The sequence below is a fragment of the Polyergus mexicanus genome, unplaced genomic scaffold (assembly GCF_030449975.1).
Source record: "Polyergus mexicanus isolate NDT 795.1 unplaced genomic scaffold, iyPolMexi1.0 SCAF_22, whole genome shotgun sequence".
NCBI classification, from domain to species: domain Eukaryota; kingdom Metazoa; phylum Arthropoda; class Insecta; order Hymenoptera; family Formicidae; genus Polyergus; species Polyergus mexicanus.
In genome coordinates, this window is record NW_027223342.1 from 4866374 (window position 1) to 4880898 (window position 14525).

The window sequence follows — 14525 nt, forward strand, 5'->3', positions numbered from 1 at the left end:
TATTGTTGGGTTTGTTAAAGTTTACTCTGAATGCGCACTTGATCTCGCTATTCATCATATTGTAATTAGCACGGAGCACTATCGGGTATTCTACAGCCTCGTCTTCGTCACCGTTCGCTTGAACGGTCTCCTCTCGCGATATCAACGTGATATCACCGCGTTTGTCGACACGATTGCCGGAGCGAACTACGCGTCGCGGGCGTTTCCGTGAAATTGCACGTTTCAAAAACTCGTGTATTGCGTGTATCTCGTACGATCCCTCGGGAATCGTAATTTCCGTGTCATCTTCATCGAAATAAAATTTATTATTCGAGGAATTCACGTTCGATATCGTATGATAAGTTTCAAAATTAGTTAGACCGAGCTCGTAATCACCGTCGCTCAAATCTACAGCTGGATGGTAGTGTGCCGCGAGGACGCTACTCTTCCCAGTTAGCGTGAATGTCATAGACATGTCGACAAAACTGTTTAACGAATACTGAGTCTTAACGGCGCATCGTCAGGCTTTAAATTCACACCGATTGTCGTCGACCGTTCGGAGAAACCGCAGGCACAATTGTCCGCAGATGCTTTGATCGTAAGTTTGAAAGGACGTGCGATTGTACTCGATCTTCGTAACGTTCCGTCCGAAATATCGCACCAATTCATTCGGCGGTCGAAGATTACCAAAACCGTCGAAATATATAGCACGATTTCCCCTCTTTGCGTACGCTACCCAATGAGTACCCGGTCCTTTGGTGATATCCAAATTCACGATGCCGCTCTCGTTTCGATATATACCACCGATCGGTAACGAATCACGCATGAAAACCCCTCTAAAGTACGGTATACGCATACGTTTCGCCATTTGTTCTAATTGTATGTTTGTTGTCACACCCGTGGGCATTTTTAGCGTCTTTTCGACGTTTTTTTTTTTCTTCGCTGCCACTCCTTGTCCACGTTTGTACGGACCGAGATACAGTCCCTGTCCGTATTTATACGGAGCGAGATAAAGTCCGCTGCCTTCCATCGCGCGATCGTGACGTTGCAGCTCCTCCAACTGACGGCGCGCGGCTTTGCTGTCGTTCACCGCCTTGGCCACGCCGGCCGCTCCACCGATCAAGGATCCGAGCGCGCCCAACATTGGTAGAATCGGCAATACACCGCCTCGTTTCGCTGTCGGAAGTATCCGTTTTTTCGTCGGCCTTTTCCGCGTAGTCCTCGTCTTCGTCTTCGTCTTCGTCTTCGTCTTCATACCCATACCGATTTTTGTCTTGGTTTTCATCGCTGCCCAAACAGCTGTGGCTGCGGCTCTCTCACCGAGAGTCGAATCTTTCGCAACGATGCGTTTTCGCGCTCTCTCGGCGAGTATCTTGTCAGCCGCGTGTCTCTCGGTGAGATCGTTGCTCCGGGAGTACGCTATATCGTGCTCGCAGCACGCCGCGTCCAATGGATTTATACCCCGATTACCTCTCGCCAATCGTTTTTCCAAATGAGTGCCCGAACCGCAAAACTGATAGCCGGGAATATGTAACTCGAAAGGAAGTGCGTTTATCGCACGATTTAAGAAACCACAACCTCTTATAATTTTTGCTGGCATTTGTCACAATTTTTTATTAACGGTGCTGGACCGTCGATGTGCGTTCGCTGCCACGGTTGATTGTAATGTTCGTAACAGCGTCGATATTGTTGAACCTCTGAGTCAGCTTTTATATGTTCGGGAAGCTTGTCCCACATGTAGTGGACGTGATCGCCGCACATTCGCAACAGAACGACTTTCGGCACAAATTGTAACTGTTCGGCGCTCAAATTGCAAATATTGGAAGGTCTCAACAGCAGCACGAACATTTTTGTTACTGAGCGATTTGCGGTTCCGCGCATCTATAAATAGGCGTTCGATCCAGCATTCCTCAGTCGACAGTGTGAAAATGAGATTCGTGCGACAACCTTTGGCGATACGCGTGACGAATTGCGACGACAGATTACGATCGATGGGGGACAACGCGGAGATGCGCAAGCATGGTACGATGCTACCGACTACTATACGCGCGATCGTTTGTGGCCCCTCGAATTGTGGTAAAACCAACGTTCTAATAAGCCTGCTGGAAAGTCCGCACGGTGTACGTTTCGAAAACGTGTACGTGTACTCGAAGTCGTTGCAACAACCGAAATATCGATATCTGGAAAATTTGTTGACATCGATCGACGAAATCGGCTACTTCACATTCTCCAACAACAGTGACGTCATTCCGCCGAGCGAGGCGCGTCCAAACTCGATCTTCGTGTTCGATGACGTGGCATGCGATAAGCAAAATGCGGTGAGAGAGTATTTTTCAATGGGTCGACACTCGAGCGTTGACTGCTTTTATCTCTGTCAGACGTACGCGAGAATACCTAAACATCTAATACGCGACAACGCGAACCTGCTGATCCTGTTCAAACAGGATGGTACCAACCTGAAACACGTGTACAACGATCACGTGAATACCGACATGCCGTACGATGAATTTTGCGCGTTGTGTCGCGATTGTTGGCAGCGCAAGTACGGATTCGTAGTAATAGACAAGGACAGTTCGCTCAACGATGGTCGATACAGAAAAGGATTTAACGTGTTCGCGATACCGCAAAACGATTAGTTGTTGCCGATACTTCGTCGGGGTGAAACGTGAAAGAGAGATTGACACTTTGTTTTTCCGCGATGGCTGCGATCGATAAGAACGAGGATATTCGCGAGCGCGAGAAGATTGCGAGGGCAATTGTGAAAACCAGCGAATCGATTCGCAAGAAACATCGCGCTTTGAAGACCGGTAAGATCGAGGAGGATATCGTGTTGGATAGACGCTTTAGACCTCTCATTGAGCCGTTACAAAAGATCGTCGACAACTCTAGTTCGATCGCGGTGAAGAACGAGCCTGCGAGTAACACCGACGCGGGGATCGAAGCGTTGTCCATCCCGAAGCGCGAGAAGGATGATGATGATGATGATGATGTGACACCGCAAAAGAGAAAACGATCAAACGTCAGGTCGGATCGCTCACCGACACCGCATAAATCGAAACGATTGGACGCTCCACTGGATGTACCGCTGATAACCTCTACACCGTCCGCGTCAATGAGAACTATACAACCTACGATGCCCGAATTATTCAGGAGCCAGGATGTTTTTGAAACCACGGACGACTCGCTCATAACATCCGTTCGAAATCAGTTGCAAACGCCGGAAGGTCAAGAAACGTTTCGAGATCAATTAGGTCCACTGGGTCAAAGGTACATCTGGCCTATCTTGAGCGGCGATCAAGAGAGTGGTATAGACAACGTGTACGGTGTTTATCTCGACAAGAATGGAATGATGTTCGGTAATAAACGTTTTGACGTGGACAACGCGGATAGCATAATTATCGACGGCATACGATACGTCGGCACACCTGGTCTTTACGAGTTGATCTTTAAGAAATTTCCCGATGATGTCATCTATACGGAGGATGATAAGCAAACGTACAAGAGCATGCTGTTGACGACGAGCGCGCATAAACGCAATCACGATGCACACGGTCGATTACTGAGTAACAGGGGATACAAGTACAAAGAAATAATCGCAAAGTTGATACCGATCGAACCCAAAAGAACAAAATCCGGAAAGGGATTATTCGCGCCTCGCGAAATGACGCTAACCGACAACAAGATTGACTACGTGCACTGGGACGATCCCAACGAGCTGGTGGATCGTCTACGATTGCTCGATGCTTCGCACCAAGCGGGTCACAACGGTCACGACAACGAGATCTTGTCGATCATCGAGGAACTTCGCGAAGCCGGCATTATTATAAATTAAACGGTGTCTCGACAAAACTAATCAATCGATCGACCGACATCGCTCGCATCGATGATGCATATCAACAAATTTGGGATATCCGAGCAGAGTAGAGACGTGACGAACGTCATTTCGTACCGTCGATGGAGTGGATTAATGAGAAGTTTCGTGCGCGATAACGCTCTGTGTCGCACCGTTACGGACTTTGACGCGAGGTCGCGCAAGATTCGTCGTGTAGCGCAACCTGTGGCTGATACCGACGTCGTCAACAAACTGTACGTGGATCAGTGCGTTAAAACGTTGAGAAATCAACTGAAAGAGTCAGACGAGAAGCTTGCTTCGTTCGAGAAAGACGTGCGTGCGTTACAGACTCTGATAAACGAGCTTCGGCATGCGAATATCGCTAGATTAGAAACGCCAACGAACGACGACGAAACGTCAACAAACGCTAACGAAACGTCAACGAAACGACGACGAAACGTCAACGAAACGTCAACGAACGACGACGAAACGTCAACAAACACCAACGAAACGTCAACGAAACGTCAACGAACGCTAACGAAACGCCAACAAAACGCCAACGAACAACAACGAAACGACGACGAAACGCCAACGAAACGCTAACAAACGACGACGAAACGTCAACGAACAACAATGGACAGCAACAAACGGATCAAGAACGGCTACGAACGGCTGACGAACGACAGCGGACGACAACGTACGGTTCAAGAACGGTTATTGGACGGTTATCTAACAGCTCAGGAACGGGTCAGGAACGGCTACGAACGAATCAGGAACGACTACCAGACGGGTCAGGAACGGCTACGAACGGCTATCGAACGACAACGAATGGTAGCGGATGATAAAGAACGACTATTGAATGACAATAAACGGAAATAAACGATTATTAAATGGTTAAAAAAAAAAGGGTTAGAGATATAAATCATAATGTAATTTCTTTGCACATATTATTACGCGCCGACTAGCCGTACCGCTAAAAACATGACATCGTTAAAATCCAACGGACGTAAAAATATCGAGAAGCTACGACTCGTCGAGGAACTGCATGCTTCGGCGAGAAGAAATTTTCCCCGAAGACGCGTTATAGTGCGGGGTTACGATGACCTGTGGCAAGCTGACATCGTCGAGATGCGTCCGTACTCTCGTTTCAACAAAGGTTACCACTACATACTCACCGTCATCGATGTGCTGAGCAAGTACGCGTGGGCCGTACCGCTCAAGAGTAAAGGTGGAAGTGAGACGGCTGATGCTATCGCTGAGATAATTCGAGATAGTAAGAGATGCCCGAAAAACATGCAAACCGATATGGGAAAGGAATTTTACAACATCGACGTACAACGTCTCATAAGAAAACACAACATCAATCATTATTCCACGTATTCGGTGTTGAAGGCATCGGTTGTCGAACGATTTAATCGCACGTTAAAGAATGACATGTGGAAAATGTTTACGCTGAACGGAACTTACAAGTGGGTTGACGCGTTACCGCGACTCGTGTCGGATTACAACGCGCGCAAGCATCGCACTATCGGTATGAGACCTATCGATGTTACCCCCGCGATAGCCGATAAACTTTTAAATACAGTATACAGCAACGTAAAGATTGCGGCACCAGCAAGATTTAAAGTAGGTAACCCGGTACGCGTTAGCAAGTATAAGACGATCTTCGAGAAGGGTTACACACCAAATTGGACCACCGAGGTGTTTAAGATTATTAAAGTGCAGCGTACTAATCCCGTAACCTATCTACTCGAGGACTATCGCGGAAAATCTATTGCTGGAGCATTCTACGAATACGAGTTGCATCGCGCGACTTATCCGGACGTGTATCTCGTGGAGAAAGTACTGCGCAGGAAAGGTGACGAGGTTTACGTGAAATGGCTGGGATTCGATGGATCGCATAACTCTTGGATACACAAGGACAATGTGATTTAATTGATTCATACAAATTGTATTTTATTTTAAACATATAAAGTATCTGAAATATGTAAAATATATACAGCATATAAAATATATGTAAGATATATTCAGCATGTAAAATATAAAATATAAAAGAAAGATAGAATTATATTTATTTTGTTTTCCCGACACACACACACACACACACACACACACACACACACACACACACACACACACACACACACACATACATACATACACACATACATATATACATTATATTATAAGGGTATTCGGAAATGTCCCCACGGTAGCGTGTCGGTCGAATCAGGTACGATATATCGCTTGTCATCGTACGGACTCAGAGCAATTTTTGTCTCGCTGATTGTATACACTTCGTGCAATTTGGATCTTATGCAAGACTGTCGTCGAGTCATCTCAATTTCATCGCGCAGACACCGCGTGTAATCGTCGAACGTTATCGTTCTCGCTACGACGTTACTCTTGACACCTTTAACCTTTTTTGTATCTTTTTTATTATCTACTCGCAATGCATACATTTTTGCTCTAAGCCCGACAAATTCAGTCATGATCGCACCATTATTCTCGTCCTTCATCAAACCCGGCACTTTCTTGTTCTCGAGCGGTATACCGTATGCATTGTTAACCGGATAATCGCTCGTGTCGAATTTAGCAATATCGCGTTTCATGTTCTTGTACACATCCTCGCACTCGATGTGATAAATTAAACTATCTGTATCGGTGTACATTATTTTACATTTCTCTCGATATAACGGTACCATGTATTCGTGATGAAATTCATACAAACACGTTTTAGAAATGTCGAGGATGCACATGCCGACGTAGATCGGTTTATTGAATTTTATCTCGAATTTGCGCAATTCGACAGCGATCAAATTTTCCGAAAAGACGCTCCTGCTGTGAAAATTTGGTTTCGCGATCATTGCCTCCGCGCCATATCGTCCATCCCACTTTGTTAATAATTTTACATCGACCTGATTGCGCACGTTTTCCATAGTTTTACCGAATACCGCGTTGTTCATTAACTTGTACAGATTTTTCTCGAAATCGTTTGTCGCGCGCGTTCTAAACCGGGTGTTGAGTTCGATGTAATCGCGGAGCCATGCGGATTGAACGAATTGCAATACGCGATGTATCTTTGCGACGCGAAGGCCGTGACGCGTGCATTGTTGTAGATTGCGATAGTGTATGACATAACGCTTCTTATCGTATAAGGTTGCGAGGAGTTTGTCTTGCCGCTTGCCAGGCGGCTTATTGCGCGTCGGACAGAACGGTAGGTCAGCGTGCGCATCGTGAAGATGTTGCGGATACTCTAGATCAACCTCGAGAATATAACCTATGGGCGAATCCGAAGCGATTGCGCTAACGTTAAAGTCAGAGATATTGTCGACCCATCGAAATTCGGCATAGGGCAGCGGTTGACACATCGCCCAACCGTACAAGTTGTTTACATCGAAATACATCATGTACGATGACGGTTTCGATGGATCGTAAGACGGCGTGTACTTGTTATTGGCTCGCGCGTATCTGCCGGAACATTGACTCAGGCCACCGCGTATTCCCCGTTCGATAAACATAACCATATCGATATCAGTAAGTAATTCGAACGTAATATTCGTATGTTTTAACATGGCGTCCCACGTGTATCCGGGAAGAGTATAATAATACGCGGGGTCGAGCCCATAACTCTCGATACATTTGTCGCGGAAATTTTCAAAAATATCTGCCAATAACAAGACATCCGTTTTTAAATACAGATTGCTGTATTCGCCCAAGGTTCGTAGGGAGAACCGCCTCCAGACGTTTTTAGCGTGCGCGTAATCGCTCTCGGATACGGTGTCACCGGTCAAAGAACTGTAAAATGATTCGCGCGGTGGTAAACATGTATCGCGCAACCTATCGACACAGTCAATGTATTCATATGGGAAAATACCTTTTCGCGTCAATAAATTGAACTCTTCAATTGATAAATTTTGAAATTCCGATTTTAAAATTTGAAGTTTATCATTATTTAAAAACGATGCCAATTTTTCGAGACTAGTACTGAGAAATTTGTATGAATCGATGAACCGTAACTTTATATCGTTTCGCCAATCTGATTTTTCAACGGTATCTTTAACTTTAACATGTTTCGTGAATGAAATATACTTTTCTTTTGTTATCGGTAGTACGTCGATCGAGCCTTCGAACGCGGTAGCTATTTCTTTGATGATAAAATGTGAATCGTAACCGGATAAATTGTGAAATACTATGGGAATGCAAAAAGAGTCTTTATAATTTAAATTGCAGTTTGAATGCGCGGGACCTCGATACCGCCCGGTAAGATGGCAATGATCGCGTACGCGTGTATCGTCTTGCGCGAACGGTTTTTCGCAAATGTGACAGTGTGTCGCGCTGTGAAATTTTTCCCGCTCATCTCGCGTTAAATTTACCATGGGGACATTCATGGTTAAAATAGTTTTTACGCGTTGCGCTAAATTTTTTAATTTTTCTACGAACCACGAAACGCAATCGGTACTACGGCGAGAATGATACGCGGATAACGATTCGTTGTACGAACAATGTACATAATAAGCTACGCTAAATACTTGATGATGCTGAAACGTGTACGTAGACGTCCTCGGATCACCGTCGGTCTTCCTCAGCACGCACTCCAAGTCGGCGTATACGACGAAGGGAAGTCGCTCCTTTCTGTTGTAGTTGTTGAACGCGAGCCACTTGTCTTTATCGCTCGGTAACCGGATGGCGCACTCGTTCATTTCTCGACAATCTACAATGTGTGACTGCAACTTGTCGTCCGATCCAAAATAGTGTAAACATCTGTAAAAATGGAAATAATTAATTTTTCTATCGTATATATATATATATATTGCATTTTTATTAAATATACGTACCGATCGCAGATATATTTTTGGCCATTACGTTTGCTCAGTTGCGAGCTCACGAGGCGGGATAAATTCTTGATCCACGCGAAATGTCCGAGATCTTGCGAATCTTGTATATACAACAAGTTGACGTGTCCATCCTTCTTTTGCTCGCTCAGACGTATCGGGATAATATTATTCTCTTTCTCTTTCTCTTTCTCGATGCAGTATACATTTATCGAAATGTCATTATAAAGTTCAAATTTTTTAATTTGACTCAATGTCATCGGAAATTCAATGTTCTGGAGATTTAGCACTGTCGTATAATGTGGATACGAAGACTCCCGACCTACGTCTCGTGCAGCTGGATACAAAGCAGCGACCACTGCTCACGCGAAACACGCATTGTCTTTGGATTGCACGTTTATTACCGCTCTCTTCATTGTTATTTCTCGCGGTAATTTAATATGGCACCCCGCGCGCATTGGATTATATTTATTTATATTTACAGTTAAATCGAGAATTCGCGACAATGCCCACCCACTATCGCGTTCTTGAAATTCTTCGAGCGAGGCAAGCGTGGGCTCGACGACGCGTCGCTCGTACCACTCGTGTAAATCGGACGTGCGAAAGAGTTCACAGTTTCTCGTATTTACACTTTTATTTGTCCGTTTATCACCCGACACGAATTCACCATTGAACACAGTGTTCACTTTCACATTAAAGTGTTTTTTCAGCACATTTTTCACGTGTTCGAGCACAATGTCTTTGGCGTCCTCGAGAAATTGTCGCGGTTCGATATAATCTGCGTTAATCACCGCACCGGTCAGTATACGACTTTCAAACGCCGTATCAATCTCCCGCCAAATAAGTCTTTCCGCGGTATTGTCACCACTGTAATCACCACCGCTGTGTATAAACCGTCTCTCTAATCGAGTCCTCGCACCCTCGAGTCGCGCGATTCTAGCCACCAAAGATTGCCGAACTCCGATCGAGAGCCGCGGACGCTTGATACGACTGCATTCCTCGAGCTGTTTGATAAATTCTTCGCATCGCTGCGCCCATGCAAAATACTCGCCCAAAGTGGTGACTTGATGCGACAGCTCCAACAAGTCACGTTCAGTCTGCTCGGAGTTTTCCATGTTTTTTTTTTTTTTTTTTTATTGTGTACAAATCGGACATATGTTGCACGGCATTACCTGATATAATGCTTGTCTGCAATTGGAGCAGGATCGACCACTTATTACGTCGTACAATTCAGTTACATGCTTCCGAACAGCATACATGTATCCATAGTCAGTGTCTGCTATAGCTATCATACACGAAGCACATACAGCATAATCACTACCCGTAGAATAATAAAAGTATATGGCGCAAAATTTTGTACGTCCGTTCAACGCAATAATTTCTGAATGAAACACTGTCTTCTCAACAATTTCCGTGAGGTCCTCGCTTTGATCGCTGTTGTAATCACTGTCGTCTGATAATGCGTGATCTTCATCAGACGACTCATCTAGTATTGCCTCAAAATTATTTATTTCCATCCTTCGCAGATTGGCAGAGTGTCACTCTGGTCGCCGTTGAACACTTGACACACACAAAAATTATAAAGAATCCACTATACTTTTTAAACGCAAAATCTGATTGCCGTCGAACACTTGGCGCACAAAACTTTTTTAACCGATGTATACACTTTCAAATCGTGTACTATTATAATTTTGATACCCTTCGTTCTTCATTTATATATATTTCATCTATCACCTTTAAACGGCTCTTCTTAGAAAAATTGCGTGGGAGTAAGGTCTCTCTAAGATTTAACGAATTGGACTTGTGCATAAGTGGGGATCTTCCAACTTTAATAAGTTAAAAATCATGCCAGTGTTCTCATTAGACGGGGTGTTTCTCCTACTTTTCGTATTTTACTCGTAGTAATCGTCGATTGGTGCGTTTGGATATCGGTTCGAGGGTTCCTTCGCACGTGATCATGTTAGAGAAAATTCTATTTTCTTATGAGTATTTTTATTGCTGCGGATCCAGCCGTGTTTATTGAATATTTCGTTAGAAAAAATTATTGTCATTATGTGCAGCTGTGCTTGTTGGGTATTTTGTTAGAAGAACTTTATTATCTAGTCGGTATCTTTTAGTTTTTCCACCAAAAAATTCCGCTAATCTTTTATCTTTTATTATATCTTTTTTTTTGTTTGTTTTTTTCTCTTCTTCATCCTCTTCCTAGAAAAGAAATGAAGAGGACACCGCGCCGATTCGGTCGCACGTGCAATCTTGCGAGACGCTATTTGTTCATAATATAATATAAATATAATAACCCGCCTTTGTAATACACCGCGCCGATTCGGCCGCACGTGCAATCTTACGAGACGCTATTTGTTTATAATATAATATAATACAATATAATATAATATAATATAATGTAAATTCGAGGATCCGGACATCGGCATCCCATCTTTGTAATACATAAGCCGATTATAAACATATCCCGACTCCCAATAAGCCCATCTTCTTAGAAAAATGAAAAGGATAATGTTTTTTTTTTGTTTCTGTTTGAAAAACTATATTACCTTGTCGGCATTCCCCCGCGCCGCCAAAATCCCCCTCCGCCCGCGTGACGTCATGCCCCCTCGCCCGCACGGTTTCCCCTCGCCCCGCATACCCCTCGGAGGACCAGCGTTAGAACTCTCCTAGTTCTACTACTGAACTTATACACTTAATACAATACAATAGTATAAAAACACGCATTCAGCTATATTTATAATTTTGTGACTTTTATGGCAATAATGTGTACGATTTATAGACATAATACCTGTACAACTATATCTATATTAACCAAGATATTCTAAATAAAAGTAAAAAAAATATTTTTATTATTTGAAATATTTAAATTAAATATTTTTTAATAACGTGTTAAAGATCTTCTGTTTAATACATCACAGATTATAGGAAGTAAAAAATTTGTACGTCTATTAATGAATAAGTTACGTGAAATTAAAAATTACTTTTCCAAATATTTTTTTGATTAATTTCTGCTTGTAACGAAAATCTTTTTAAATATGTTTATTTGCAAGCACTTATGATTTGCAAGCACTATATTTTTATTAAATTTTATAACAATTTGAGAATGGATACGATGGTTGCAAAATCTGACCTTAGAGCGCAATCTAAAAAACTCAATTTAAAAAAAATATATAAATGTTATAAAAATTTATTTTCTAGGAAAATGTCATTTCCAAGAGTTTAATAAGCAAGTTTGTTTATATCGTTTTGTTACATATGTATATGCATATAATCGTAATTGCAGATTCCTAATTTCAGTAAACAAATAAAAAATATGCATCAATATCATATCAATATCAAATAATTTATTCATATATTTTCTATACGTTTTACATATTTTATTTATCCTTTGTATTAAATTTTATTTTATACTAAATAGTTTGTACTAAACAAAACATATAGTTTTTTTTATTTATAACATATTGTTCAAGAAAGTAAGCGTTTTATAAACTATATTATTAATTTTGTTTCTCGAACGTTCTAAAGCGAGACGTTACGTGCGAAGCCTTGTTTTCATTCCGTGTTTGCGGTTTCTTCGTATCGTTCGATTCTGACAAACACCTCGTTGTCGATAGCCGATTGGCTCTCGGAATCGAACGATCGAAATTCCTCCTTTTTTGTAGTACCCGTATCAACCAGGACTATTGTACGTGGATCGCAGAGAAGGTTTTTCGTTAAGACACTTCGTCGCAAGCCTTCACCGGGAGCACACCGAACGCCTCACGCTCATAAAGTTATAATTAAACGATAATTCGCGTGTCCGCTCATATCTTGCTGTCGCGTGCGATTACCTAAGACGGTCCGGGAGTTGGTGTCGAAAGGAATAAATACTGTTCAACAAACTAAACCCGGACAAATCAATTACGTCCTATCTCTCCGATCGGCGAAACAAATAAATTCTGTTAATGTGGACGTGTAAATCGAAGGCGCGGCTACATTAAATGGTCCTTCGAGCCGGATTTTGGAAAAACAGATAGTGATTCGGTAATCAGTTCGCGGAGTGCGAGTGAGAACGCTGACACGCTAAGGTAACAGCACTTATAAAAACTATCGCGAGACGGAGACGGTGCGCGATATCAAAACATCTATCCGCATTCCGCTGCCGTAAATAATAACGCGAGTGCGTTGAAAGGACTTCCGGGAAAATAAAGTGCGCGAAGTCAACCTTGCATCCCTTTGCATTATTAAAGTTGTGCTCTTAAGCACAACATATCATTATTATTTGCGCCCTGCGTAATCCGCAGTGCCGCGCAAATCTCGCGCTTCTTAGCGCTTTGCACAGCTTAAGTGCAATCTTTGTGCTCTTTAGCACTCCGCACCTCAAAGTGCGTCCTGCGTAATCCGCAGTGCCGCGCAAATCTCGCGCTTCTTAGCGCTTTGCACAGCTTAAGTGCCATCTTTGTGCTCTTTAGCACTCCTCGCCTCAAAGTGCGTCCTGCGTAATCCGCAGTGCCGCGCAAATCTCGCGCTTCTTAGCGCTTTGCACAGCTTAAGTGCAATCTTTGTGCTCTTTAGCACTCCGCACCTCAGAGTGCGTCCTGCGTAATCCGCAGTTACACATAGTTGTCGCACGCTTTAGCGCGCGGCACTGTTAAGTGAAAATTATAGTGCGTCTTCGCACATCCGCGTGCGACGGACCAGTCGTCACGCTTCAGCATCTCTACAACCCAAAGGTGGTGAATTGTTGCTGAAAGGCTTCATCTTATCGGCCTACCATCATGACGGACTCGCTGCAGGGCCTCCTCATCGAGCAATCTATTACAATAAGCTCGATGAAACGAGTGTTCCCCAACTTTAAGAAAATGGGCAAGGCCAACGTCACGCAATACAAGGCGAAGAGTCGACTGGACGCCTTGGAGACATTATGGGAAAGGTGTCAACGTCTCAACGTCCAGCTTCAGCAAATAGCAACGGCCGACGAACAGCGTACAGTCCCATACTTCACCGAGGAGGAATTCTTTACGGCCGAGGACGTCTACCACGAAGCGGCGGACTACCTCGCAGACGTGATAGGTAAATTCTCCCGGTGCGACCCAAATGCGGCATCAACGGTAAGCGACATTTCTTCCCGCGAATTGTCTGGTGCGGTTTCATTGCAATTACCACGCATCCCGTTGCCGAAATTTTCCGGTAATTTCGCGGAATGGGAAAACTTCCGCGGAATATTCGAATCGCTCGTCGCCTCGAAAGAATCGCTGTCGAATACGCAGAAATTACATTATTTAAAAGCCAGTGTCACGGGCGAAGCTGCTGTATTAATTAATCATGTTAAGATTGCAGACGCAAATTACGATGGTGCGTGGAAATTACTTATTGAAGAGTACGATAATCAAAACGCGATTATTCATGCGCATATTCAAGCTTTCGCTGATTTGCCTATTATGAAAACGGAATCCGCTGTCGAACTCAAAAGTTTACGCGATACCGTTGCCGCGTCATTAGCCGCGTTAACAAATTTAGGCAGACCTGTTGAAAAATGGGATGACTTATTAGTCTATATTGTTTCGCAAAAATTTAGTCCACGCACACGTAATGAGTGGAATCTGCAACGCGGTAAATCAACCGCATCTCCGACGTACGAAGAGATTCGAGATTTTATGACGTTGCGAATTCGAGGACTAACCGATCATTCTAAGTTAAATGCCGATACTTCGTCTCATAAAAATAAAGGCTCTAATCGGGCCTCGGTGAATAACGTAGCCACCGAAAAATGTTTGAATTGTTCCGGCAATCATAATTTGATGTTATGCGACGAGTTTAAGCGTAAATCCGTCGAACAGAGAACTCAGTTTCTCAAATCACACAAATGTTGCTTTAATTGTTTAAAAGTCGGCCAT

General features: G+C 43.4%; 2 protein-coding genes and 1 pseudogene across 2 annotated transcripts; 1 reads left to right on the forward strand and 2 right to left on the reverse strand.

The window, feature by feature from the left end:
* LOC138942304 (uncharacterized) overlaps positions 1 to 14525 on the reverse strand; it is a 65074-nt pseudogene that overhangs the window by 41804 nt on the left and 8745 nt on the right.
* On the forward strand, positions 2678 to 3901 carry LOC138942444 (uncharacterized). The gene has a single exon (XM_070312682.1). It carries the CDS (start codon positions 2678 to 2680, stop codon positions 3809 to 3811), a length of 1134 nt encoding a protein of 377 aa, XP_070168783.1. The 3' UTR covers positions 3812 to 3901.
* On the reverse strand, positions 5911 to 6649 carry LOC138942256 (uncharacterized). Its single transcript, XM_070312358.1, has one exon. It carries the CDS (start codon positions 6568 to 6570, stop codon positions 5995 to 5997), a length of 576 nt encoding a protein of 191 aa, XP_070168459.1. The 5' UTR covers positions 6571 to 6649; the 3' UTR covers positions 5911 to 5994.